This window comes from Vanrija albida (assembly GCF_041260175.1).
Source record: "Vanrija albida strain AlHP1 chromosome Unknown contig_2, whole genome shotgun sequence".
Lineage (NCBI taxonomy): Eukaryota > Fungi > Basidiomycota > Tremellomycetes > Trichosporonales > Trichosporonaceae > Vanrija > Vanrija albida.
The window spans coordinates 1,288,480-1,312,823 of NW_027191421.1; the positions used below are offsets into that span (position 1 = coordinate 1,288,480).

Sequence of the window (24,344 nt, forward strand, 5' to 3'; positions counted from 1 at the left end):
CTGCTGGAGTAGTAGCTAGTGAGCCACTGTGTTTTGTTCGATGGCGGCAGTCGAGTGCGTGGCCGGGGCGTGCGGGCGCTGCTATGCGTGTCGAGCGGGGTATGTCTCGCTTTGTCGTCTGGTCGCAGTGCCGTTGTTATCGCTTGCTTGTCGCTCCTTGTCGTGGCGGTTGGAAAGTATCGACGAGTTGCCAAACTACGGGTCGACTGCCAAAGTGCACCCAAAGGCCCAAAGTGGGTCATGGGCGGGGGTAAATTGCCCAGGCAGGTGGCATTCAGCTGGCTGAGTGAGTGACACTTGACGCGTCATAGCCGGCGACGACGACCACAACCACCACATCCTCGCCACCTAGCACCATGCTCAGCACGTTGCGCGAGCTCATATCCCCGCCGGTGCGCACGGCAGAGGGCTACGCGCCCGTTGCGGCCGACGACGACGGCGCCGACGAGCGGCTGAGCGCCAGCGTCGACCAGCTCCTCGCGCCAGACCGGCACGGGCGGACCATCTACTGGGCCTTTGCCGCGCTCGGCGCCGGCGTCCTCCTCAGCTGGAATGGTGAGCTGCTCCGACTCGGTTACAAAGCTGACGCCAGCCCTCATATGCACGTATCCGTTTCTCACGGCCCTGCTCCCGCCCGGCTCGACGCGGACAAACCTCCCGAGCTACATCGGCACGATATACTGCTCGGCCAACCTCTTCTTCCTCGGCCTGGCCCAGCGCAACGTCGCGAGCGTGGGTAGCTAACTTGTCTGCAAGGAGCGAGCTGACCACTGCCAGTCACCCCCCGAGCCACGCCTCCGATGGTCCCTCCTCCTCATGCTCGGCACGACCGTGCTGCTCGCCTTCCCCATCCTGCCCCTCGTCCTGCCAGCGCTCTCCGCCGCCAACTCGTCCCTCCTCTTCCCCCTCATCCTGCTCGTCACCCTCGTCCTCTCCGTCGCCTGCTCGTACCTCCAGTCGGCCGTCTTCGCGCTCTCAGCTCTCTGGGGCTCGGGCGAGATCTTCGCCGTCATGTCCGGCCAGGGCGCCATCGCGGTGATTGTCTCGGCTGCGCAGTTCGTGCTCGCTGTCGCGAGCAGCGGGCACGCCGATGGGAAGCCCTCGACCGCCGCCGCCGTCGGGCTCTGGGCGCTCGGAGCCCTCGGCTCCATCGGGTGCCTGTACGCCCTGCGCGTGCTCGTCCTCCACCCGGCCTACACGTCCGTCCTGGCTCCGCTGGCCCACCGCCGCCAGGAGGGCACGGCCAGCGGGGCCAAGTCCAAGCAGGTCATGTGGCGCGTGTTCCGCAAGAACACGCGGATCGAGTTTGCAGTGGCGTTTGTCTTCATCGTGACGTTGGTGAGTTGAGAAAACCGGACGTTCGCTTCAGCTCACACTCCAGGCCATCTTCCCGCCCATCACGACGACGATTCTGTCCGCCTCGGACTCGGCCAGTGCCCTGTCGCCGTCGGTCTTCATCTCTCTCCACTTCCTCGTCTTCAACCGTGGGTTCTGTCATCATTCTCTGTCTAACCCACCAGTGGCCGACTACGCCGGACGCACGTTCGTCCCGTCCCTGCCCTTCGCGAGCAACCTCTCCACGCCGACGATCGTGGCGCTTTCCGTCTCGCGCGTCGTCTTCTTCCCCCTCTTCCTGCTGTGCAACACGCCGGGCCGCGCAGCCGCGCACAAGTCGGTCTTCCCCGACAGCATCTACTTTATCATCCTCTTCGCCTTTGGCCTGACCAACGGGTAGGTTGCTCCTCCTGCGACTTCAGCTAACCTGCCAGCGGAATCTCCACCATCTGCATGATCACGGCCTCGTCGCCGCAGCTCAACCCTGCCATCACCGACGACGAGAAGGACCTGGCCGGTACCCTCGCCGGCTTCTCCCTCGTCTCAGGCCTCTTCATTGGCAGCCTCTGCTCCTTTGGTGTCAATTTCATCATTAACGGCAACCCCTTTGGGGGATAGAACTCTTGTACTTTTAGGGACACCTGCACACCGATACCAATGCAATGCTATGTTTAATCCTACAGTGAATATGCACACGACCATCCAGCCCACGCCTACTCCATCGCAGTGTCCTCCTCGTCGTCGACTCCGCCTTCCCGGCCGGGTCCCCACTCGGCCTCGTGGACGTACTCCTCCTCGTTGTCGTACGCCTCCTCGTCATACTCGGCCGTGTCGTCGATGATGTTTTGTGCTGTAGTGTGAGTTACGTCGGGATTACAGGATCCTGAACAACTCACCGATCTCGGTGTGCACCGTCGACGAGAGGTACGGCCACAGCTCCTCTGGTGGTTCGGCGAGCAGCGTGGGGGCAATGACCTCGTCGACAATCTGGTTCATCGTCTCATTGAACGGCTGGGGGAGACGTGTTTCTGCCTCTTCGACGATCTGGTGCGGGGTCAGCTCAGTTCTCTCCTGTGTGTCGGCCCTCCTCCACAGGTACACCCCGCTCTTTGGACTGCCCTCCATCTCCACTCACTAAGTACAGCCCGACCTGGCTCTGCGGCGCGAGGTTGCACGCCTGGAGCAGCTCGGCCTTGGTAAACCCGTACTCCTGGAGCTGGTCGGCAAGCTTGGCAACCCCGTCGGCCGTCTGCCTTGCCGTGACGTTGTAGTCTGCACAGAGATACTTGATGACCTCGTCCTGGACCCACACGAGCTCCTTGCTCACGCCGCGGCGCGCCGCGTCGTCCTCGTGCGCGAGGTCCTCCTCGCCCAGGTCGTCGACGTGCGGCACCTCGACCGGGTCGCCAAACTTGTTCTTGGCGCCGGGGTACTGCGCGTGCGCGCGCACCACCTGCCGCGCGGCGTTGTCGGCCACTGCCTTCTGCAGGTAGTCGTTGTCCTCCTTGAGGTCGAGGAAGTGCTGGAGCACCTCGTAGTTTGAGAGGTGCTGCGGCGGGTTGTTTGAGATCTGGGGTGTGAGTGCGTGCGAGGGGAGCAGGCTGGCCCACCTTCATGACGCCGCTGGCTGGATGAGAGTGGTTGAAAGGGTGTTGTTGTTGCGGTCGTTGTCGCCGCCGAAATCGTCCAAATCCATCCCAGACCTCCACCTTGGCGGAATGCCACACGTCGGCGTCATGGAGCCTTGGCCGGAATCAAAATGAGCCGTGGGAGTCACTGGATTAGGAATTAGGAATCGGCGGCGCGGCCATTTAGGCATAATCCTAATGCGGCGGCGTCGTCGGCTCAGGCGGAAGCAAATTGGCAGTGTTAGAAGGCAGCCGCGCGCCGCGAGACGCGTCAAGCCAGCCCAGCCCCCTGCCCGCCCGCCCGCCCGCCCCGCCTTCCCCCTCTGCCTCTTCCCTCAGCCAACGCGACTCGCTTCGTCATGACCTGCCGCTGTAGAACACCACGACGACTGGCCTGCCTACTCCGCTCTCTCCGCCCTTCTCACCGTGCTTGACTTTACAATCAACAACTCTCATCCCACTCATCTTGGCCGCTCCAACAGCATCAACAACGCATACACCACAGCAGTAACCCCCTCGGACACCTAGACCCACCCACCCCTTGCTTGCAATTCCTTGCCCCCAAACAAGTCGCGTCGAAACTACGCGCCAACGCCCACAATGCCCAAGAAACCAGCCGCGGGTGGTGAAGCTGGGCCAAACACCATTTACAAGGTGCGTACACTCCACCCTGCCATCCAATCCACTCGCATCCCATAACATCATGTCCATGGTTACTGACTCGGCCGCAGGCTACATACAGGTATGTTGTTGTTTGCGTTTTGACTTTTGGAGCCCATGTTTGTACCCGCACGCGCACGCGCTGACCGCCAACTTCCCTATCGCGGCGTCATCAATCATTGCAGTGGCGTGTAAGTTATCAATCGCGTCGGCAACGCGTCGGCGTTGCTGCGTCGCGACTCTTGCTGACCATCTCCCAGTCCCGTGTACGAATTCATCTGCCGCAATGTGGCCGTGATGCGACGGAGGTCGGATGCGTACCTCAACGCAACGCAGATCCTCAAGGTCGCTGGCTTTGACAAGCCGCAGCGCACAAGAGTGCTCGAGCGCGAGGTCCAAAAGGGCGAGCACGAAAAGGTGCAGGGCGGCTACGGCAAATACCAAGGTGTGTGGATGACACGACGCCGCGACGCCGCGGCGGCGGCGACGGTAACACAGGCTGACGGTTCGCAGGCACCTGGGTTCCCATCGAGCGCGGACTGGCCCTCGCCAAACAATACAATGTCGAGGACTTGCTGCGCCCCATTATCGACTTTGTCCCCACGTCTGTTTCACCGCCCCCGGCGCCAAAGCATGCCGTCGCCCCTCCCACGAAGCGCATCAAGGACCCCAAGCTCGGCAAGGATGCATTCGCCGGCAAGGGTTCACCAGCCCAGTCACGCAAGGTTGATCGTCGCGACGTTACTCCCGACTCGGTCGGCCTGTCCAACGGGTCGGAATCCCCGGGCGCCATGTCGGAATCGGCCACTCCGTCACCACTGGTCGGCTCGAAGCGTCTGCCCACTGTCCCCGAATCGACGCGCAGCGACAGCATGGACATTGACAACTACGGCCAGAACGGCATGGGCGAGCCATCTCGCAAGCGCACCGCGGCCATGATGGACGACGAGGACGACTACGACCAGCTCCGCCGCGCCCGGGGCAACAGCGCCGTCCACACGCCGCCGCCGGGCAGCCCGCGCGGATACGGCGGCATGGAGCAGCCCCTCACACAAGACGAGTACAACGACATCATCCTCAACTACTTTGTTTCCGAGTCGACGCAGATCCCGTCCGTGCTCACCAACCCGCCGTACAACTGGGACCCCAATGGCGTGATCGACGACGACAACCATACGGCCTTGCACTGGGCCGCCGCCATGGGAAGAACCCGCGTGATCAAGCTCCTGCTGTCGGCTGGGGCCCAAATGTTCAACAAGAACAACCTCGAGCAGACGCCCCTCATGCGCAGCGTCATGTTTACCAACAACTACGACCTGCGAAAGTTCCCAGAGGTGTTTGAGCTTCTGCACCGCAGCACATTGAACATTGACAAGCAAAACCGCACCGTGTTCCACCACATTGCCAACCTGGCGCTTGTCAAGGGCAAGACGCATGCGGCGCGGTACTACATGGAGGTTATCCTGTCGCGTCTGTCCGACTACCCGCAAGAGCTCGCCGATGTCATCAACTTCCAGGACGAGGACGGCGAGACGGCGCTCACTCTGGCCGCTAGGGCGCGGTCGAAGCGCATTGTCAAGGCGCTGCTGGACCACGGTGCCGACCCCAAGATCCGCAACAGGGACTTCAAGTCGGCCGAGGACTACATTCTGGAAGATGAGCGCTTCAGGTCGTCGCCCGACATGATGATGTCGCGCACACTGCCGGCGACAGGGACGGTCCGCAACCCCAACTCGCTCGGTGCCGGCGCGTTCAGCAACTACCACCCTCAGCTGTACACCTCGGACGCGGCCAAGCTCGCTGGCGGCCAGTACCTCTCGGATATTTCGTCGCACCTGCAGGCGCTCGCACGGTCGTTTGACGCCGAGCTCCTGGCCAAGGAGCGCGACGTGCTCCAGGCCAAGGCCATGTTGACGAGTATCCACTCGGAGATCAGCGAGGCGGGCCGGACACTGCACAACCTCAACGAGCAGGTCAAGCCGCTTGAGGCCCGCGAGCCCGAGCTCGAGGCTCTGACAGAAAAGCTGCAAACGCGGTTGACTGCGGGCCTTGCGCGGGACTGTGAACGGTGGCTGCAGAGCGACACGGAGCGCGAGAAGCGATGGCGTGCGGGGGATGACCCGGCTCAGGCGGGCGAGGACTACAGCGATCTCGAGGCGTTGACGGCGGTGGCAGGGGACGGTACCGCGGCCGAGGAGGAGAAGCTGCGCCAGGAGATTGCCGAGAAGCGGAAGAAGCGTGCGGCGCTGGCGACGAGGCTGGTCAAGGCGCAGACCGAGGTGAGTAGGGTGGTGGGGGTGGTGATGCTGGTCGCTGACATTGGACAGGCCGGCACGACCGAGAAGATGGCGCAGTACCGACGGCTCATTGCGGCTGGGTGTGGCGGCGACGTTGGGCCGGCCGAGATCGACACGGTCGTCGACACGCTGCTCGAGTCGCTCGAGAACGAGACTGGGCAGACGCCGACGCCGCGGCCTGCGCCAGCGCTTCCCCCTGTCTCTGCAGCGCCGCCGCCACCGAACCGGCCGACATGGAAGGTGTAGGTGGCGTCGGCGTGGCGTGGCGTCGGATCTGGGCCGTGTAGTGTTGTCATGTAGCGCTGGATTGTACCAAGAGGGCGTGGCTGCGACTGTGTCATGCATCATGTGGTGTTGTGTGGATCTACTATGTGCGTGGCACACCGGGCCGCAAGTATGTATCCCGCATCTCTGCTTCTTCCTCGACCTCGCCGTCGAGTCCGCGCCCCTTGGCCCAGTGGGTGCGCTCGCGGGGGCGCCCCAGGCCGAGCAACTCCTCGCGCAGGCGGTCGCGCGGCGGCTCGTCGTTGCTCGCGGCGATGGTCGCGTCGCCGCCCGCCACGTCGGAGAGGTAGCTTCCGCCTCCGGGGGCCTTGGGCTCGCGCGCCTGGCGGAGGGCGGCATAGTGGTCGCCGAGGGTGCGGTTGATGGTTGCGCGGGTGCTGATGAAGCTGATGCCCGTGGCCGAGACTGGCGTGAGCACCCCCCCAACAAGCGAGACCCACGCAAGAAGGTCAGCACGAGCGCATTCTTCCCCAGCCCGAACCGGCTAGCGAAGAACGTCGCCCCCCCGCCGCCCAGCATCCCAGCATACATGCCGTTCTGGGTCGCGCGGCGGTTGAGGCGGCGGTAGTCGTCGATGTCGAGCTTGTCCTTTGGCGGCGGGGCGGGGCGCGCGGCGGCGTCCACCAGTGCGTCGGGCGCATCGGGCAGGCTGTCGGGGGCCGCGAGGGCGCCGTCGTCGTGCGTCTGGGGCGAGGGCGGGGGTCGCATCGTCGTCGCGGAGTGGGAGGTGTTGTCGAGGAAGCTTCGTGTGAGCCGCTGTACTGTCGGACGGCTCGGCTCGGCCGGCTCGACGTCATCGTCTGGTCTTCGGCACGCCAGGGCCGTGGCGCCGCCGCAGTGCGCGCAGTGACGACAACAACATCACGCGAGTGCCGCCTCAAGCGCCTTCGCCTGCATCTGGGTACCTGGGTAGCCCTGCTCTCGGCGCGCATGCATGCGACCCTTGTTATGCGCGCCGTCGACGACTGCTGCGCTGCTGCACCTGCTACGCTGCGTACGGTGGGGTGACGGGTTGACCCCGCCACGTGGGTTTGGTCCCGCGCTGCACGCCAGCCAAAGCCAACTTTGGTGGCGTAACCTCGTGCGGCGTACAAAACGCACTACTCGCTCGTCCTTGTCGAGTCTCCTCGGCGCGCGCGTACACTACATCAAGCCGCCGCCGGCACCAACAACTTGCTCCAACTTGCACGACAACCAGCACTACCGCGACTACTGCCGCGAGCACGAAAGGAATCAGGGCCGACGAGACGACTCGACTCGCAGCTCCTTCAACCCCCTCCCCCTTCAACCCCCTCCCCCAGCAACACCCCCCCCCCCCACCATGCCCCACGCCCCCTCCATCATCCCCGACATCCCCGGCACCGAGCTGCACGACCGCGACACGCGCCAGTTCCTCAACGCGCACATCGGCAGCCTGTGCGGCCTGCGGGATGGGCGGTGAGTCGTCGTGCCGCACAACACTGACCCCAGCTTCCCCGGGTCCCAGCCCGTGTCCTTCACCACGCGCTCGGTCGAGCTGCTCGAGAAGATGGACTTTTGGGTGTGCGAGAAGACGGACGGCGTGCGCGTGCTCCTCTTTGTCGTGTTCAACGGGCAGACTGGCAGCCAGGAGGTGTACTTGGTGGGTTGCCGGCACGAGGGGGTGTCTGACGCCGCCAGATCGACCGCAAGCAGCGCTACTTCCTCATCGAGGACCTCCACTTCACGCACTGGGAGCGCCTCGACGACCCGCTCACCGACACGCTGCTCGACGGCGAGCTCGTCATCGACGTCGACCCGCAGTCCGGCCAGCACTTCCTCCGGTACTATGCCTTCGACTGCCTCGTCATCAATGGGGAGAATATTATGAAGAAGCCGCTGGTCAAGCGGTTTGCAGTGAGTAGCGCGGTCGTCTGCCTTTTTCCCCGGCTCACCCCCCCAGCGCCTCCGCGACTGGGTCGTCAAGCCCATGAACAAGGCCTTCGCGCGCTACCCCGAGTGGAAGGAGCAGGCGCCCTTTGAAATCGTCGACAAGAAGCAGGAGCTCTCGTACTACACCAGCCGCGTCCTCGACGTCCACGTCCCCAAGCTCATGCACGGCCACGACGGCCTCATCTTCACGTGCGCAGAGTCAGAGTACCTGCCTGGTACCGACGAGCGCATCCTCAAGTGGAAGCCGCCATCCGAGAACTCGGTCGACTTCAAGATCGAGCTGAGGTTCCCCCCGTTCCCCGAGAACCCTTCGGAGCCGGATTTCTACGCAAAGCCAATCTTCATTCTGAATCAGTGGGCCGGCAACGAAGACTACGAGTACTTTGACGAGATGGACGTGGACGACGCAGAGTGGGAGAAGTGAGTGCGGCCGCGGCCGTTGCCTTTGGATCACCCACTGACACCCCCAGGATGAAGGAGTCGGGCGAAGAGTTTGACGGACGAGTCGTCGAGGTGACGTGGGACCAGGACCGAGGCTGGAAGATGTTCCGCTTCCGTGATGACAAGCCGCACGGCAACCACAAGAGCATTGTCGGCAAGGTGCTCGTCAGCATTGCTGACGGTGTCGAGATCGCCGACGTGCTGGGACGCCAGGACGCGATCCGTACGGCGTGGAAGGAGCGCGAGGCGAGGCGCAACTCGCGCCCGCCACCAGATCAGCAGCGCCAGGCCCAGCGTCCGCCATCGTCGGCATCCGCCCCTCCACCGCAGGGAGGAGGCAGGCCATCTGCTCCGCCGGTGGTTGCCGGGCTGCGGCGGTAGAGTGATGGTGTATGAGGCCGTGTTGTATTAGTTACGTCGCGCATCCTGAGGGCAGAGTATGAACCTGCGGTGCTGAGCCTGGGACCGGGTCCTCTTGCAAGCTATGCATGCTGTATGGATTTGCGCCATGCCCACTAGTGCGCATGCTGCTAGAAGGGGTTGTGGGTTACGGGGAGCGTCGGTGTCGAGTGCTGTCAGCATCACGCCTCGCCTTCCGTGGTCGTCAAAAGTGGAGGTGGAGTGTCGAGTGTCATGTGCCGCGTGCCGTGGTCGAGCGGAGGCAAAGTACAAAAAAGTCATTTGGTCAAGTTCGAGCAGCCGGAGCCGCCGATGCCAGTGGGGAGTGGGGGTGCGCCGGTACTGCATCAGGCGCGTTGTCATCATCTTGCCACTCACTCTACAGCATCAAGCACAATGCCGCCCAAGAACAAGGGAAAGAAGGGAAAGAAGGGAGACGACGACGACTTCTGGTGAGCAACCCCGCCAGACCAGGCCACTGCGCAGAGCAAAATTGGTCTGACCTCCGCACAGGGCCGAGAAGGAGAAGGCGTTCGACTCCAAGCTCGCCACGCCGGCCGACGACGGCGACGTCAACAAGCCCTCGGCGTTTGACGCGCTCGACGATGACGAGGAGCAGGGCGGCCTCATGGTGCGTTGTGGTGTCGTGTGATGGGGCCTACGGTGGCGCGCGGTGTGGTGCGCGGTGCGGTCGTGCTCGCTCAGCGTTGGGCGGCGGCGGCGGCGCGGCGCTGCGTTCTGTCGCGATGGCAGCGAGCTCGCGACGTCTTCGAGCTCCTACGGGTGCATTGTGCCCCATCGCACCTCCCCCCTCCCTCTGCCCCGCTAACCCTGCCCCCAGGCCATGATCTCCGCGGCCAAGAACAAGAAGAAGGACAAGAAGAAAAAGGCCAACAACTTTGCGTTCGACGACGACGAGGAGACCAAGCCCGCCGGCATCGAGGAGGCGCCCGAGAACTACGACGACGAGTGGCCCGAGGAGGACGTCAAGCCCAAGAAGGGAAAGAAAGGCAAGAAGGCTAAGCAGCAGCAGGTCGACGAGGACGAAGAGGAGGAGGAGCAGAAGCCTGCTGGTATCATCGAGGAGGCGCCCGCCAACCTCGACGACGAGTGGCCAGAGGAGGACGTCAAGCCTAAGAAGGGCAAGAAGGGAAAGAAGGGAAAGCAGCAGCAGGCCGACGACGACGACGACGACGACGACTTCCTGGAGAAGGCCGCCGCCGAGGCCGCCGCTGCCAAGGCTGCTGCTGAGGCTGCCTCCAAGCCCGCACCCGCACCCGAGGCTGCTGCCGACGAGGATGACGACGAGGAGGAGGGCGGCGGAAAGATCCTGAGCAAGAAGGAGAAGGAGAAGCTGAAGAAGGAGAAGGAGAAGGTGGGTACGGCGTGGTGTCAGTGACTGACGCTGCAGGCCAAGAAGAAGGCTCAGGCTGCGAAGAAGAAGGCTGCTGCCGCCGATGAGGCACCTGAGGCTGCCGCCCCGGAGCCCGCGGCTGCTCCCGAGCCCGCTGCCGATGCCGAGGATGACGATGATGGCGACGACGCTGGCGCCGGCGCTTCCAAGAACAAGAAGAAGAAGAAAAAGCCCGCTGCCAAGGCTGCCCCCGAGCCTGCGGCCCCGGCCAAGGGCAAGAAGGTGCCCGCGCACATTCTCGCCATGCAGGCTGCCGTCGCCGAGAAGAAGCGTCTCGAGGAGGAGGCCGAGCGCCAGCGCCAGGAGGAGATTGCCCGCATCGAGGCTGAGGAGGCGCGTATCGCCGAGGAGGAGCGTCTGGCCAACGAGGCCAAGAACGCGAAGAAGGAGAAGGAGAAGCTCAAGAAGGCCGAGCTCAAGGCCGCCGGCAAGCTCCTCACGCCCAAGCAGAAGGCCGAGCGCGCCGCCGCCGAGGCCCGCAAGCAGGCTCTCCTCGCCTCTGGTGTCACCGTCGCTGCTCTCCAGGAGGGCGGTGCCCCCGTTGCCAAGCGCCCCAACTACGGCAAGAAGAAGCCCGCCGGCAAGCAGCAGCAGCAGGCCAAGACGCCCTCGCAGCCCGCGACCCCCGCCGAGCCCGCTTCGCCCGTCAAGGTCGAGGCCAAGAAGGCCGACGAGGACGAAGACGACTGGGACAAGTCGGACGACGAGGTCGCTACTGCCACCGCTGGCGTCAAGGACCTCAAGGTCGAGGACAAGAAGGAGGAGTCGGAGGACGACTGGGACAAGTCGAGCGAGGACGAGGCGCCGCCTCCCCCCAAGCCCGCGGCTAAGGCTGCCGCTCCTACCGCCAAGGCTGCCCCCGCCAAGGCCGCTCCTGCTGCTGCTCCTGCCGCGAAGGCTGCCCCTGCGGCCAACGGCAAGGCTCCCGCTAAGAAGGCCGAGTCTGAGTCTGAGGACGAGTCGGACACCGAGTCTGACGACGACTCTGACGACGACTCGGAGGACGACTCTGACGAGGATGACTCTGACGACGACTCGTCCGAGGACGAGGTCGAGGCCGCCAAGGAGCGTGCCCGCGTTGCCATTGCCAAGCGCCGCAAGGCTGCCGAGGCGACCCAGGACAAGACCGACCTCCGCTCGCCCATCTGCTGTATTCTCGGCCACGTCGACACTGGTAAGACCAAGCTACTCGACAAGATCCGTCAGACTTCGGTCCAGGAGGGCGAGGCTGGTGGTATTACCCAGCAGATCGGTGCCACCTTCTTCCCCAAGGAGGCGCTTATCGAGAAGACCGAGGTCGTCAACAAGGACGGCAGTGTCGATGTCAAGATTCCCGGTCTGCTCATCATCGACACGCCCGGCCACGAGTCGTTCACCAACCTCCGTTCGCGTGGTTCGTCGCTGTGTAACATTGCCATCTTGGTCATCGACATCACCCACGGTCTCGAGCCCCAGACGATCGAGTCGATCAACATGCTCAAGATGCGCAAGACGCCGTTCATCGTCGCGCTCAACAAGATTGACAAGCTCGATGCCACCGAGTGGAAGGTCAACAAGGACATTGGCTTCCGCGACACGCTCGCCACGCAGTCGAAGCGTATGCAGCGCATGTTCGAGGACCGCCTCCAGCACGTCAAGATGCTCCTCATGGAGCAGGGTCTCAACTCGGAGGTCTACGACCAGAACCCCAACCCCGGTCGTATCGTCTCGATTGTCCCCACCTCGGCCGTCACTGGCGAGGGTGTGCCCGACCTGCTCGCCCTGCTCGTCAAGCTCACCCAGGAGCGTATGACCGGCTCGCTCATGTACCTCTCCGAGCCCGAGGCCACCATCCTCGAGGTCAAGGTCATTGAGGGTCTCGGCACCACCATCGACATTGTCCTTGTCAACGGTTTCCTCAAGGAGGGCGACACGATTGTCTTGTGTGGCATGAACGGACCGATTGTCACAAACGTGCGAGCGCTCCTTACACCACAGCCCATGCGCGAGTTGCGTATCAAGTCGGCGTACGTCCACCACAAGGAGGTCAAGGCCGCCCTTGGTGTCAAGATCTCGGCCCCCGGTCTCGAGAAGGCCATTGCCGGTGCTCGCATGTTCGTCGCCAACAACGCCGACGAGGAGGAGTACTACAAGGACCTGGCCATGGACGACCTTACCTCGCTCGACAAGTTTGTGCAGAAGTCTGGCCGCGGTGTCTACGTCCAGGCGTCGACTCTTGGTTCGCTCGAGGCCCTGCTCGTCTTCCTCAAGGACATGAAGATCCCCGTGTTCGAGTTCGGTCTTGGCCCCGTGTACAAGAGTGCCGTTATCCGATCGAGCTTGATGCTGGACCGAGCACCAGAGTACGCCGTCATGCTGTGTTTCGACGTGCCAGTCACGTTTGAGGCCGAGGAGGCGGCCAAGCGCGACGGTGTCAAGATCTTCTCTGGTAAGTTGTTGCCTTTACCCGCATATGTGCCCAGCTTACACCCCAGCCATGATCATCTACCACCTGTTCGATGCGTTCAAGAAGCACATGGAGGAGGTGACAGAAGCGCGCAAGAAGGAGGCGGCGCCCAACGCCGTGTGGCCCGTCAAGCTCAAGATTATCAAGCCGTTCGCGTCCAAGGACCCTATTATTCTTGGCTGTGACATTGTCGACGGCGCGACTGCTCGTGTCGGCACACCGGTCGGTGTTGTGCGCTACGACAAGGAGAAGGGCACGCGCGAGATCATCCCGCTGGGCAAGATCACCGGCCTCGAGATCAACCACAAGCCGATGCAGGTTGTCAAGCGCAGCCAGGTCGGTGCCGGTGTCGCTGTCAAGATTGAGCGCGCGGCGTACCAGGCCGCGAGGGCGTTCGGCCGCCACTTTGACGAGAAGGACGAGGTCGTGTCGCTGATTACGCGCCAGTCGCTCGACGTCTTGAGTGAGTTTTGTGTAGCCTGGTTTGGGCTGTTAGCTAACTCGCGCAGAAAACACGTTCCGTGACCAGGTCGAGCTGTCGGACTGGGCTCTGTTGAAGAAGATGAAGATTGAGCAGGGCGTCGCTTAGGCGTAGAGCCGTCACTAGGCATAGGATGGCTGCGGGCCCACGCCGCTTGTCCCGGCGACGCGACGCGTTGCTGCATCTATTCGCATTGATTACAGTTTTGATATGCATGGGTTGTTTGAACAGGCGCAGGCGCCGAGCGCGCGAGCGGAGCGAGCGTGTGAGGGAGGAGCGGCCGAGCAGTCGAGTTGCGCCACTGCCAAGTCAGTCCACTCTTGCTGCCATCCCACACCTCTCTCATTACCACTGATGCATGATCTGTACATGTAGACGTTGCGCCTTCATTTTCTGCTAAGCGCGCTGGCGCTGGGGCTGGTGCGCGCGGCCCAGCCCCCCGCTAGCTAGCCACTTACGCCGACGGCGTGGGCTTCTCGCCGCGCTTGACGGCCTCGACGAGGGCACGCACGCCGTCCTCACCCTTGACCTTGTACACGCGCTTGGGGAGGGTCTCGAGCTCGGCGAGCTGGGGCGGGAGGACGTCGCGGCGGAAGTCGAAGCCGGGCGCCGTCTCCTTTGTGAGGGCGAGCTCGACGGCCTCGGAGAACTTTGCGGGGTGGGCCGTGCTGAGCGTGATCCAGGTCGCGTTGGGCTCCTTTGCCTTTGAGCGGTCGGTGGTCGCGAGGCCGACAGCCGTGTGCGGGTCGACGACGTAGGGCCCGTAGGGCTCGGCGAGGTTGTAGTACTTGTTGATTTCGGCCAGCGTCTCGGGGTTGGAGACGCGCTCGGCCCAGAACTCGGAGTCGGCGAGCTTCTGCACGGCCGCGCCCATGTCGGCGCTGCCCGTCGCCTTGATCTCGTCGTACCACTTGCTCAGCTGGGCCTGGGCGGCGGCGCGGCGCTCGGCCTCGCTGGCCGAGGCGAGCGCGCCCTCCTGCGTGTCGCGCGCGAGGTAGTAGAGCAGGCGCTCAAAGTTTGAGCTGAGGAGAATGTCCATGGCGGGCGAGAGGGTCGCCTTGACCCCGTCGGCGCCGTTGCGCTCGTAGCGGCCGGTCGCGAAGAAGCGCTGGAGGATGTCGTTCTCGTTGGTGGCGACGACCAAGCGGCCGACGGGGAGGCCGAGGCGCTTGGCGTACCACCCGGCGAGGATGTCGCCAAAGTTGCCGGTGGGGACGACAAAGTTGACGGGCTTGGCCTTGCGCTCGGCCTCGGGCAGCTGGAAGTAGGCGGCGAAGTAGTAGACGATCTGGGCGAGGATGCGGGCCCAGTTGATCGAGTTGACGGCGCCGAGGCGGTGCGCCTTGTTGAAGGCCGCGTCGGAAAAGCACGACTTGACAATCGACTGGCACGTGTCAAAGTCCGAGTCCTCCACCGAAACGCAGTAGACGTTGGCGTCGGGCACCGTCGCCATCTGCGCCTCCTGGATAGGCGAGACACGGCCGTCGGGGTACAGGATGAAGATGGTGATGGCTGGCTTTGAGCGGAGGCCGTAGATTGCCGCGCTGCGAGTGTCAGCGAGCGCCTGCTAGTCTCTCCCTCGGCTACTCACGACCCAGTGTCGCCCGACGTCGCGCCCAGCACGGTGAGCTGCTCGCCGGCGCCGGCGGCGTTGCGCTTCTCGAGGAGGTACGCAAAGACGTTGCCGACAAACTGGAGCGCCACGTCCTTGAACGCCCACGTCGGGCCGTGCCACAGCTCGAGCGTGTACTCGCCCTCGGCCGTCTTGCGGAGCGGCGTGACCGCGTCAGAGCGGAACGTGGCGTACGAGCGGTCGATGATGTCCTTGAGGTCGGCAGAGGGGATGCTGTCGGTCGGGATGAAGAGCGAGAGCACGGCGTGCGAGAGCTCGGCGAACGAGAGCTTGGACCACGCGGTCTCCCAGTCGGCGGGGAGCGTGGGGATCTCGGTCGGGATGTAGAGGCCGCCTTTGGGCGCCAGGCCGGTCAGGACCGCCTGCGCAGGTTAGAACGTTGCTGCGGCTATGGTGCCGAGGGGGGGTTGGCTGATCGCTAGCAGCCAGACGCTGCGTGCAGTGCGCTCCACGCCCACTCACCTCGTCAAACGAGAGCGTCTCGGCGCCGCCGCGCGTGGAAAAGTATCGTGTCTGCGACATGTTGTGCGTTTTGGTGGTTGAGGAGAAGTGTCGAGCCGAGTTTGTGGAGGACGTCTTGGCTCCTGGCCACCGTCGGATCGACTCGACGGCGGCGGCGGCGGAATCCCTTACAACTCCAGATACCGGCCGACTTTTTCACTCTGCTGTCGCTAATTGGACATTCAAAGTCGCTATCTCCACCACAGCTACAGCCGCAGCCACAGCATACCCCGCCCCACCCCTGCTCTCTCATGATGCATGCATATTGCTTGGGTCGCGCTCGCGCTCGCGCTCACGACGCGCGACGCGCCCGATGACTCTGCGCCATCAACCTATAGAAAGACTATGGCGGCTATGAAAACGGAAACCATGCTACGGACAAATCGACGCTGTGGAAACAAGATGTTGCTGCTCACGCGGCCCTCAGGCAGCGGCAGTGAGCGCGGACAGTGACTACTCAAACGACTCGGTCGCAGCACCTTGCAACAAGTGCAGGCGGTCCTTGTCGACGAGCAACTTGGACACGGGCGGGCGGGCGATATAACCCGCAGAGTGGAGGGGCACAGCGAGCTTCTGGAGCTGGCTCAACATGTAGCTCAAGCTGGCCACTTGTTGAACATCCGTCGTGTCGGGAAAGAGGGCAGGAAGCAGCTGGAGCACGCGCGGCAGCGACGTGGCCAACGCAGTCAGGTTTTTGGCCTCTTGAGGGTCGGGGTGCGCGCCGGCACGAAGCACCGAGCGCAACAATGGCCGCACGTGCGTGACAATGTCGAGATAGTCGAGGTACAGACCGCCGTTGTACTCCCAGGCAGAAGGGTGCAGAGGCTCGAGCGCCTCGCACAGTCGGCGAAGGAGGTTGTGGTCGTCTCGGAGTGCGGCCTCGGGAGCGAGCTTGCTTACAAGAAGACGTTGGGCCCGGTCTGGGAGCGCCGCAGGGATGAGCGCGTAGTACTCCTTGTACACGTCGCCCTCGGCAGCCAAGTGCGCGGCCCGGGCCTCGTGCAGCCACTCGATCGGGACGTGGAGCGTGTTGATCAAGAAGTCCTGGTCACGCGGCGAAGGCTCGGGGTGGCGGAAGAGCAGCGCCTGAATCGCAGTTCTGCGGCTGTCGGCACGCTCCAGGTGAAGGAGCACGAACGCAGCCCAGGTCCACTGGCCCTCTTCCTCGAGCTGCTGGGCGTATGAGCTTGTGATCTGATCCGCAGTCGCGCTGAAGCTCTGGCCGTCCTCGTCAGCCTCCTCGCGGTCCTCAAAGTCACGCTTGGCAAGGACGCGCGACAGGAGGAGGTACAAGTGCCACGGGAGGCGGAAGTCGGTCGGGCTGGGCGACGAGTCGCGAGCCGAGAGCACGTTGTCCAGTGACACGGTCAGGTCCGAGTACAGCTTGATGAGGTTGAACAGGACGTCCGTGGGCTGGGTAGGCATGGTCCACTCGCGGTCATCGTCCGGCTTCTCGAGGTAAGGAGGCAACGGGCGAGCTGGTGGGTGGGTCGACCCAAGGGCCTCGGAGTAGTCGGTGAGCACGGCGGCAATCGAGTCCTCGAATGAACAGCCGTACCACAGACGGAGGCCAAAGGCGCGCTTCCAGTCCAGGCCCTCGGCAACGAGAACCTCACGCGACGAGTCGGTGCCGCCCGATGAAACGTCGGTCACGCCGGCAAGGAGAGCGTACAGCTTGCGGTAGTCATAGCCGATCAAGCCGCTGGCCCCAAACTGGTTCCAGTCCTCGAGCTGGCGAGCCACCTCGGCACGGAAGACGTCGGGTCCACCCGCTTGCGACACCAGTGTTGCCAAACGCATATCCTTGCCGTCAAGGGCAGACTGGACGGCGCGGTCAATCTGGTTGCCGGTGAGAAGGGCGAAGACCTTGGCGGGGCGGTTGTCGCCAGCCTTGAGCAGGTCGGCGTCGACAGCAGGTGCGACAGCGTCCTCGAGCCACTTGGAAAGCGCGAGCTTACGGCGTACCTCTGCGACATTGGTGCGGACCTCTGCTGGTGTTCCAGCTGGGAGGCCAAGGTCGATCTCGTCAAAGAGCGCCTGGCCTAGGCGCCAGACGCTGGCCTCATGCGAGCGGTCCGCTGTGGGGAAGAGGGCCGCAAACTGTTTGAAGCGGACGCCGTTGTCGATAAAGGCAGTGGGTACACCATCGACCTCTTCGACGTTGGTGTACTCGAGCAACAGGTCGAGCAGCCGCTCGGCCCGAGGCCGCTCAACGGCAGCAGGCTGTGCCAGCAACTGGACGTCTTCGACAAAGACGACAGGGTCGGGAGACGAGGTGAAAGCGGCACTCGGCGAGCAGATCTTGCCAAAGTGCACCAGTTCACCGTTGGGTCCCCACGAACAACGGAATGATCGACCGAGAGCTAGGCCGGCATCGGCCCGGACACCCTCGTTGCCGCCAACAAACGAGTCGGCCAAGGGGACCTTGGCGTACTTGCGGGGCTGGCGGAGCAGAGGCGGACTAGAAGACTCGCCGAAGGAGGCGCGCTTGACGGCCCGATCGTCAAGCTTCGCAACACCCTCCTCGGCAGACTCAAAACCCGAGTCGTCACGCTTACGCTGGAGAGCACGAGCGGCCTCCAAAGCGGCGGCACGCTGAGCCTGCGCAGGCGTCTCACGGCGCGTCTTGGTCGGCTGAGAGCCGTAGAACGACGACTGCATCTGGCGGAGCTTGCGCATGCCCTCGGCGCCGAGCTTGGTCTTGATGGGGCGATCCCAGTTGTCCAAGGGCTCAACTGGCTCGTCGTCGTACTGCTCCATGTCTTCGTCGTACGAGTCAGACTCCTCAGTGTCCTCGAAGCTGCCCTCGTCCGAGTTCATCAGGGTGTCGTGGATGCTCTTCGTGGGAGGCAGAAAGTCGTCATCCTCTTCCTCGTCAAACGAATCCGACATGGACTCGTCTCCGAGCGACGACTTCTCCAAGGGGGCAGGTGTTGGTGATGCCGGGGTGTCCTCGTCCGACTCCTCGTCGTCACTGCCGAGGAGGCCATACTTGGAGAAGTGCTCCACACGGAAGGTCCAAACACCATCGTCGGTGAAGCTGATGAACTCGGTATCGCGAATGGCCTTGATGCGCTTGAGGTGGCGCTGGTAACGAGGGTCATTGGGGTCCGAGACGATCTGCTTCGTTGCCTTGTCGCGAGCGTAGCAGTTCTCGAGTGAAATCTCAGCGGGGACGTTGAGACCCTTGCCGCGCTCAGGCTTGTTCGTCTCGTCGGGGTAGACGGTAAGCTCCAGGTCCTCAACGACGATAACACCACCGAGCAGGTCGTTGAGGGACGAGAGGGTGGTAAGGTCGACGGGTTCAAGGAAGGTAACCTCGCCGTAGCCCTTGCGGCCAGCGGAAAAGTCAACGACCCTGCTGAGTTCGTCGTGAGAGAGCAAGCGAAGCTTGTCGATTCCAGGCTTGCACCAGTAGTCACCCTTCTTGTGCTGGGTGTACAGAGCAGAGGGAGGTCGCGCCGACACCTCGGTAGTCACGACAGCAGGGCGGCGAGTTGGGGTGTCGTCCACCGTGCGGGGAGCGAGGACGACCGGGCTGCGGCTGCGGATGTTGTCGACAGGCGTAGGAGGAGCCGAGCCGTTGGCAGAGCTCTTAAGGGCCGACTTGCCAAGAACAGACTCGAGGCGGTCCTCGCTGTTTGACAGGCCGTTCTGCTGCTTGTTGACAGTGATCTTCTTAACGCTCGGGCGAGGGATGAACGCATTAGGCGACAGCGCCTGCTCAGTGAGGCCCTTGTAACGGTCAGAAGGCACGGGCGTGCCGAGGAGCGAGCGGTTGGGCGAGGACGCCCCCAGGCCAGGGCTGCCAGCGCGGCCCGAACCCTGCGATGAGCTGAGCCCCTTGAAAGGGGAGCCGAACCCGCGAAGGTTGCTGACACGGCCCTTGGAAGGAGTCACACGGAAGGTGGAAGTGGTAAGAGGCGGGAGGGCAGGCTTCTTGTTGGAGGTGCTGACTTCCAGCTGCTGGTTGTTGTACTTGAACAAGTCGTTGGTGCCGTAAGGGTTCTGGTCGACTGACGCCGTGAGGCTTGGCTGCTGCTGCTGCTGGATGGCTGACTGGCCAAGGGGGTTGCCAAACAACGAGTTGGTCTGCGCGGGCTGCTGCGCCGTGCTGCCGAAGAGCCCCGAGGACGCGGTCTGAGACTGACCAATGCTACCAAACAGACCTCCTGTGGTTCCAGTAGGAGCAGCAGGCTGCTGGGGCTGCTGTCCAAAGATGGAGCTTCCGCCGCCAAACAGGCCACCTGGCTTGGGGGCGGTCGCAGCCTGGGTGTTGCCAAAGAGACCACCGCCAGTGTTCGCCTGAGTCTGGCCGAAGCTACCAAAGCCAGTAGCGCCGGTGGCGGCGGGCTGGGCGGCCGTGGTGCCGAACAGGCCGCCAGTTGCCGCGGGCTTTTGGGCGCCGAAGAGCGACGAGCCAGTTGCTGCGGTGTTCGTGTTACCAAACAAACCACCTGTAGAAGCGGGTTGAGCAGGCTGCTGTGTGGTAGTACTACTAAAGAGACCCGTACCAGTAGCAGGGGCGGCAGCGTTGGTCTGCCCAAACAGGCCTCCCGTTGTTGCAGGCTGGGTGGTACTGTTCTGGCCGAAGCTTCCGAAGCCGCTGGTAGTGCCGGTTGTGGCAGCGGGGGCCGTTGTCCCAAAGAGGCCGCCGGCAGGCTTGGGCGCGTTACCGAAGAGTCCGCCGGTGGTGCCGGTCTGGGTATTCGTCTGGCCAAAGAGAGAAGGCGCGGGCTGGGCGGCCGTGTTGGCCGCGCCGAACGGGCTGGCAGCGTTGTTCTGCTGGCCAAACAGGCCGCCAGTCTGGGCGGGCTGCTGCTGCTGCTGCTGCTGGCCGAAGGTGCCGAAGCCAGTAGTGGCCGTGTTGGTCTGGCCGAATCCGGTGGTAGCAGCAGCCGGCTGACCGAAGGCGGATGTGGGGGCAGCGCCGAAGGGAGTAGGCTTATTAGCAGTCTGACCAAAGGTTCCAAAGCCTGTTGACGCTGGCTGCTGCTGTTGCTGCTGCTGGCCGAAGGGACTAGAAGTGTTGCCGAACAGGCCACCGCCAGTCGTGTTGGTCTGGTTCTGCTGCTGGCCAAAGAGACCGCCGCCAGTGTTGTTGTTTTGCTGGCCGAAAGTGGAGGTGTTGTTGTTCTGACCGAATAGCCCAGAGCCAGTGTTCTGAGGCTGGCCAAATCCGCTAGTGGTGCTCGTACCAAATCCACCAGTCGCGGCAGGGGCACCGAACAGGCCGCCAGTTGCGGGCTTCTGCCCAAAGGTCGAAGTCGAGGCCGCGGGCTGGCCGAAAGCCGATGTCGGCTGGCCAAACCCGCCAGCAGCAGGCTGTCCAAAGCCAGTGGCAGCGGGCTGAGCAGTAGGTTCCTTGAGGTTGTTCTGGTAGTCCATCCAGCGAAGCTCTTCAAAGCTGGCACCCTTGTACGCATCCATGGCGTCGATCACGTGGAAGAGGTGGGGAGGCGGCAATTCCTTGCCAATGCCGCCAGGAGGTGGGTCGCGCTGCCAGGTGGGCTGGTAAGGAGGCGCCTGGGTACCAGTGCTAGGCGGAGGAGGAGGAGGCCCAGCGTTGTAGGGGAAGACTTGGTTGGAAGGCTGGGCAATAGCCGTGCTGGTGGACGCGCCGAAGCCAGTCGCAGGCTTGGCTCCAAATAAGCCTCCCGATGCAGGCTGCGAGCCAAAGCCAGTAGCGGGCTTGGCACCAAATAATCCACCGGACGAAGAGGCATTGTTTTGACCAAACGTGCTGGTATTGTTCTGCGAGCCGAATAAACCACCACCTGTCGAGGTGTTGGTCTGCCCAAAGGTCGACGACCCGGTCGCACCGAAGCTGGGGCGAGCGCCGAACGTGCTGGTCTGGGCCTGCTGAGCCGGCTGTCCAAAGCCTCCTGTGACGTCGTCAGTATTGATCTGTTGCACGGTCGCGGATCGACGTACCGCCGCCACCAAAGCCGGTGTTGGTCGAGGTCGAGCCAAACAGGCCGGTGCCCGCGTTTTGCTGGGCAGGCTGGCCGAAGCCCGTGTTTTGCTGCTGCTGGCCAAAGGCTGTCCAAGGTTAGCATCCAGTGATGGCGACAAAGACGTACTGTTGCCACCGAAGCCGGAAGACGTGCCGCCCGAACCAAACAGGCCACCAGTCTGCTGCTGCTGCTGTTGCTGCTGCTGCTGCTGCTGCTGGTTATTCTGTCCCCAAGAGCCGAACATTGTGTGTAGTTGGAGCCGTGCTCAATGTGTAGCCCTTGAGAAGCGGATCGATGCTTGAAGTGGAATGCCGAGAGTGATGCGGAGAGGGGGCGCGAGGGGAAGGGGAGAGGAGGTGCGGAGCCTTGTTGCTCGAGCTTCGGCTGGGGCGGCTGTCGACTCCAGAACGCGCGAAATCGTCTGTCGACGTGTTCGGTCGCTCGGTGACGAAGGCGTTGGGGGGTTGCAGCCAGAAGCGGCGAGCGGTGGGGAGGAGGAGAGTTGTACAAGATGTCGAGACTTGTTGCTCGCTGTCACTGGCACTTGTTGTCCAACTTCTGATGGATGAGCGCACAGGGCGGTGGGAGCCCTTTGCCACCTGCCGGCGTTAGCGGCGAATAGTCCACGTGGTAAACGTGGCTTGGTGCCTGAAGGCCTGAAGGGTGGCTGTGGCGCACTCAGTACTCAGTAGATGAGACACTTGCTGGTGACAGAGATGCACAGCGAGATCGGTGTGACAGTGGGCATGTCCCATGTCGTTGAGCCGTTTTGAAGCAGAATGAGTAGACTGTGAGCTGTGGGGTATGGGGGTAGTGCTTGGTAAGCAGCGGTGTGGGTGGCGGTGCCTTGCCTTGGTGGTGAATCGGCTACTGGGGAACACCGGTCGCCCAGAAACCAAGCAGTCACATACCCCGTCATAACCTCACACAAAATCGCGCACATCTGCATTCAAGCAGCGAGCTGCGATGCACTCGTCGTCTTCGCTACAAGCCAGACAAGTCGCGCACCACGGCCACAGTGCCAAGGCCAGCGGGACCTTTACGTAAGCTCCCGAATGCGTCGTCGATCGGCCGCTGTCGGTGCCTGCCAGGCGCGACAATGTTGTCGTGTTGTCGATTCGGCAACTTGCAACTTGTGCATTGCCCTTCGTGTCCACCTCGTCGTCCCTCTAAACACGGTGCAATGGCGACCTACCCACCGCCGAGCACCTCGCTCCCCGCAGAGGAGTACGAGCTCACGTCTGCGGGCACGGTGCCGCCACCGCCGCCGCCGGCTCCGGGATCGGCCAAATCCCGCAAGCTGACGCTGCACCCCAACGCGTCGAGCTCGGCCCTGCTCTTCGCTGCGCCCGGCGCCAACGCGAGCCCGACCCAGCGCCAGCTCCCCCGCCGGCGCGCGAGCTCGAACTCGACGCGCCTCCACTCGGGTGGTGACCACGAGTTCACGAGATCCCACTTCCTCAACGAGGACCTCGACCACCTCGGGCCGGCGTCTGAGGAGGTCCATGTGCCCAACTTTGGCAGCCTCCTCGGCTTCAACGAGACGGGAGAGGACCACTATTCCGTCGCTGCGACAATACGCAGCCGGTGGAAGAGAAAGCTGTACCTCCTCCTCGAGGAGCCGGCCAGTGGCCGCGAAGCGTTTTACGTGCATGTGTTGGTGACGGGAGCGATCATCTTCAGGTGAGGCGTGGGAGGGGGAGTGTGGCTGACTTGCCAGCGCCATCTTGACGACGTTATCTACCCTGCCGGCGTTCCACACGGACCCAGTCGCTGTCAAGACGCAGTTTGGCCTCGACACGACGCTCGTCCTCCTCTTCACCGTCGAATACATTGCGCGCTCGCTGGCGCACTCGGCCTCATGGACGATGTACTACAACTGGGCGACGTCCTTCTTCGGCGTCCTGGATCTTCTGGCAATCCTGCCGTACTACATCGAGGTCATTCGGCAGCAGGACACGTCAATCTTGTTCCGCTTCTCCATCCTGAGGACGTTCCGCCTGCTTCGCGTCTTCCGTGCGTTCAGGTACCAGAGCTCGATGCTCTTGACCATCGAGGTCATGTATGTTGCGGTCCGGCGATCCAAGGACGCCCTGATCGCCATCTCGTACTTCATCGTGCTAGTGCTGGTGCTCTTCTCCACCCTCATCTACTTTGCGGAGCGCGGCACATGGGACGCGACACTCGGTGCGTTTGTCGACTCTGACGGCGATGTGTCGCTCTTCGACTCGATTCCCCAGACGGCATGGTACGCACTCGTCACGATGAGCACGGCCGGCTACGGCGATGTGGTGCCCAAAAGCGCTCTTGGCAAGCTGCTGTCGGTCCCGCTGCTCATGTTTGGTCTTCTGCTCATCGCCCTCCCGTCGTTTGTTCTCGGCCGCAACTTTGCGATCGTATACGACGCCATGGTGCATGTTGTTCCCCAGGTGCCAACACCAGACGATTCGCCCCCTCCATCACCACGTCGAGGCGGTGTTCTTACGCCAGTGGACGAGGCCGACAGCGTACCTTTGCTGCCTGTGACAGCCCCGATACTGGCGGCGCCATCGCCACAGCCGCACGTGAAGGAGAGTAGCAGTGGCTCGCTCTCCCAGCCGAAAATGTGGGACCCATTGGCCCAGGGCTTACCGGCAAGCTCGTCGACCACTCCACAGCCGCCCCGCGACAAGGGGCTGACCAACACCAAGCTGGCCAAGAACCAGTTTGTGCTGCTCGAGCAGATTGACGCTCTGAGACGGGTCGTCGAGAAGCAGGGCGAGACGATTGACCGGCAGGCGCAAATGATGGTTCAGCTGTTGGAGGCGTTGTCGATCAAGGAGGACGCCAGCGAGTCGCTTGCCGGCAAGGGCAAGGGCAAGGCGCGAGACGAGTATGAAGACGAGCATTTATAGGTATAATAGAGCCACATAGAGCAAGGAGTGGCATGCATGGTTGCATCGAGAGCCACTGGACG

The 24,344-nt window shown here is 63.2% G+C and overlaps 9 protein-coding genes across 9 annotated transcripts; 5 read left to right on the top strand and 4 right to left on the bottom strand.

The window, feature by feature from the left end:
• Nucleotides 1–356: 356 nt before the first annotated feature.
• Nucleotides 357–1,953, top strand: Q8F55_002137 (uncharacterized protein; the record flags this gene model as incomplete). Its single annotated transcript, XM_069350744.1, has 6 exons — nt 357–555; nt 593–732; nt 778–1,338; nt 1,382–1,484; nt 1,521–1,731; nt 1,770–1,953. The coding sequence occupies 6 exons, from the start codon at nt 357–359 to the stop codon at nt 1,951–1,953; spliced, it is 1,398 nt and encodes a 465-aa protein (XP_069211130.1).
• A 95-nt stretch (nt 1,954–2,048) lies between these two features.
• Nucleotides 2,049–2,951, bottom strand: Q8F55_002138 (uncharacterized protein; the record flags this gene model as incomplete). Its single annotated transcript, XM_069350745.1, has 4 exons — nt 2,049–2,185; nt 2,232–2,379; nt 2,471–2,905; nt 2,946–2,951. 4 exons carry the CDS (start codon nt 2,949–2,951, stop codon nt 2,049–2,051), a joined length of 726 nt encoding a protein of 241 aa, XP_069211131.1.
• Nucleotides 2,952–3,563: 612 nt separating this feature from the next.
• Nucleotides 3,564–6,166, top strand: MBP1 (Transcription factor mbp1; the record flags this gene model as incomplete). The annotated part of the gene is made up of 5 exons (XM_069350746.1): nt 3,564–3,617; nt 3,695–3,705; nt 3,884–4,068; nt 4,137–5,902; nt 5,951–6,166. 5 exons carry the CDS (start codon nt 3,564–3,566, stop codon nt 6,164–6,166), a joined length of 2,232 nt encoding a protein of 743 aa, XP_069211132.1.
• Nucleotides 6,167–6,287: 121 nt separating this feature from the next.
• Nucleotides 6,288–6,913, bottom strand: Q8F55_002140 (uncharacterized protein; the record flags this gene model as incomplete). The annotated part of the gene is made up of 2 exons (XM_069350747.1): nt 6,288–6,610; nt 6,646–6,913. The coding sequence occupies 2 exons, from the start codon at nt 6,911–6,913 to the stop codon at nt 6,288–6,290; spliced, it is 591 nt and encodes a 196-aa protein (XP_069211133.1).
• A 613-nt stretch (nt 6,914–7,526) lies between these two features.
• CEG1 (Dcp1p-Dcp2p decapping enzyme complex alpha subunit) lies at nt 7,527–8,938 on the top strand (the record flags this gene model as incomplete). Its single annotated transcript, XM_069350748.1, has 5 exons — nt 7,527–7,642; nt 7,676–7,826; nt 7,865–8,080; nt 8,127–8,536; nt 8,587–8,938. 5 exons carry the CDS (start codon nt 7,527–7,529, stop codon nt 8,936–8,938), a joined length of 1,245 nt encoding a protein of 414 aa, XP_069211134.1.
• A 414-nt stretch (nt 8,939–9,352) lies between these two features.
• On the top strand, nt 9,353–13,405 carry FUN12 (eukaryotic translation initiation factor 5B; the record flags this gene model as incomplete). The annotated part of the gene is made up of 6 exons (XM_069350749.1): nt 9,353–9,408; nt 9,470–9,587; nt 9,798–10,331; nt 10,368–12,798; nt 12,845–13,279; nt 13,326–13,405. 6 exons carry the CDS (start codon nt 9,353–9,355, stop codon nt 13,403–13,405), a joined length of 3,654 nt encoding a protein of 1,217 aa, XP_069211135.1.
• Nucleotides 13,406–13,751: 346 nt separating this feature from the next.
• On the bottom strand, nt 13,752–15,452 carry THR4 (threonine synthase; the record flags this gene model as incomplete). The annotated part of the gene is made up of 3 exons (XM_069350750.1): nt 13,752–14,841; nt 14,889–15,292; nt 15,393–15,452. The coding sequence occupies 3 exons, from the start codon at nt 15,450–15,452 to the stop codon at nt 13,752–13,754; spliced, it is 1,554 nt and encodes a 517-aa protein (XP_069211136.1).
• Nucleotides 15,453–15,884: 432 nt separating this feature from the next.
• On the bottom strand, nt 15,885–21,632 carry Q8F55_002144 (uncharacterized protein; the record flags this gene model as incomplete). The annotated part of the gene is made up of 3 exons (XM_069350751.1): nt 15,885–21,316; nt 21,366–21,473; nt 21,515–21,632. 3 exons carry the CDS (start codon nt 21,630–21,632, stop codon nt 15,885–15,887), a joined length of 5,658 nt encoding a protein of 1,885 aa, XP_069211137.1.
• Nucleotides 21,633–22,571: 939 nt separating this feature from the next.
• On the top strand, nt 22,572–24,282 carry Q8F55_002145 (uncharacterized protein; the record flags this gene model as incomplete). The annotated part of the gene is made up of 2 exons (XM_069350752.1): nt 22,572–23,071; nt 23,109–24,282. 2 exons carry the CDS (start codon nt 22,572–22,574, stop codon nt 24,280–24,282), a joined length of 1,674 nt encoding a protein of 557 aa, XP_069211138.1.
• Nucleotides 24,283–24,344: the final 62 nt, after the last annotated feature.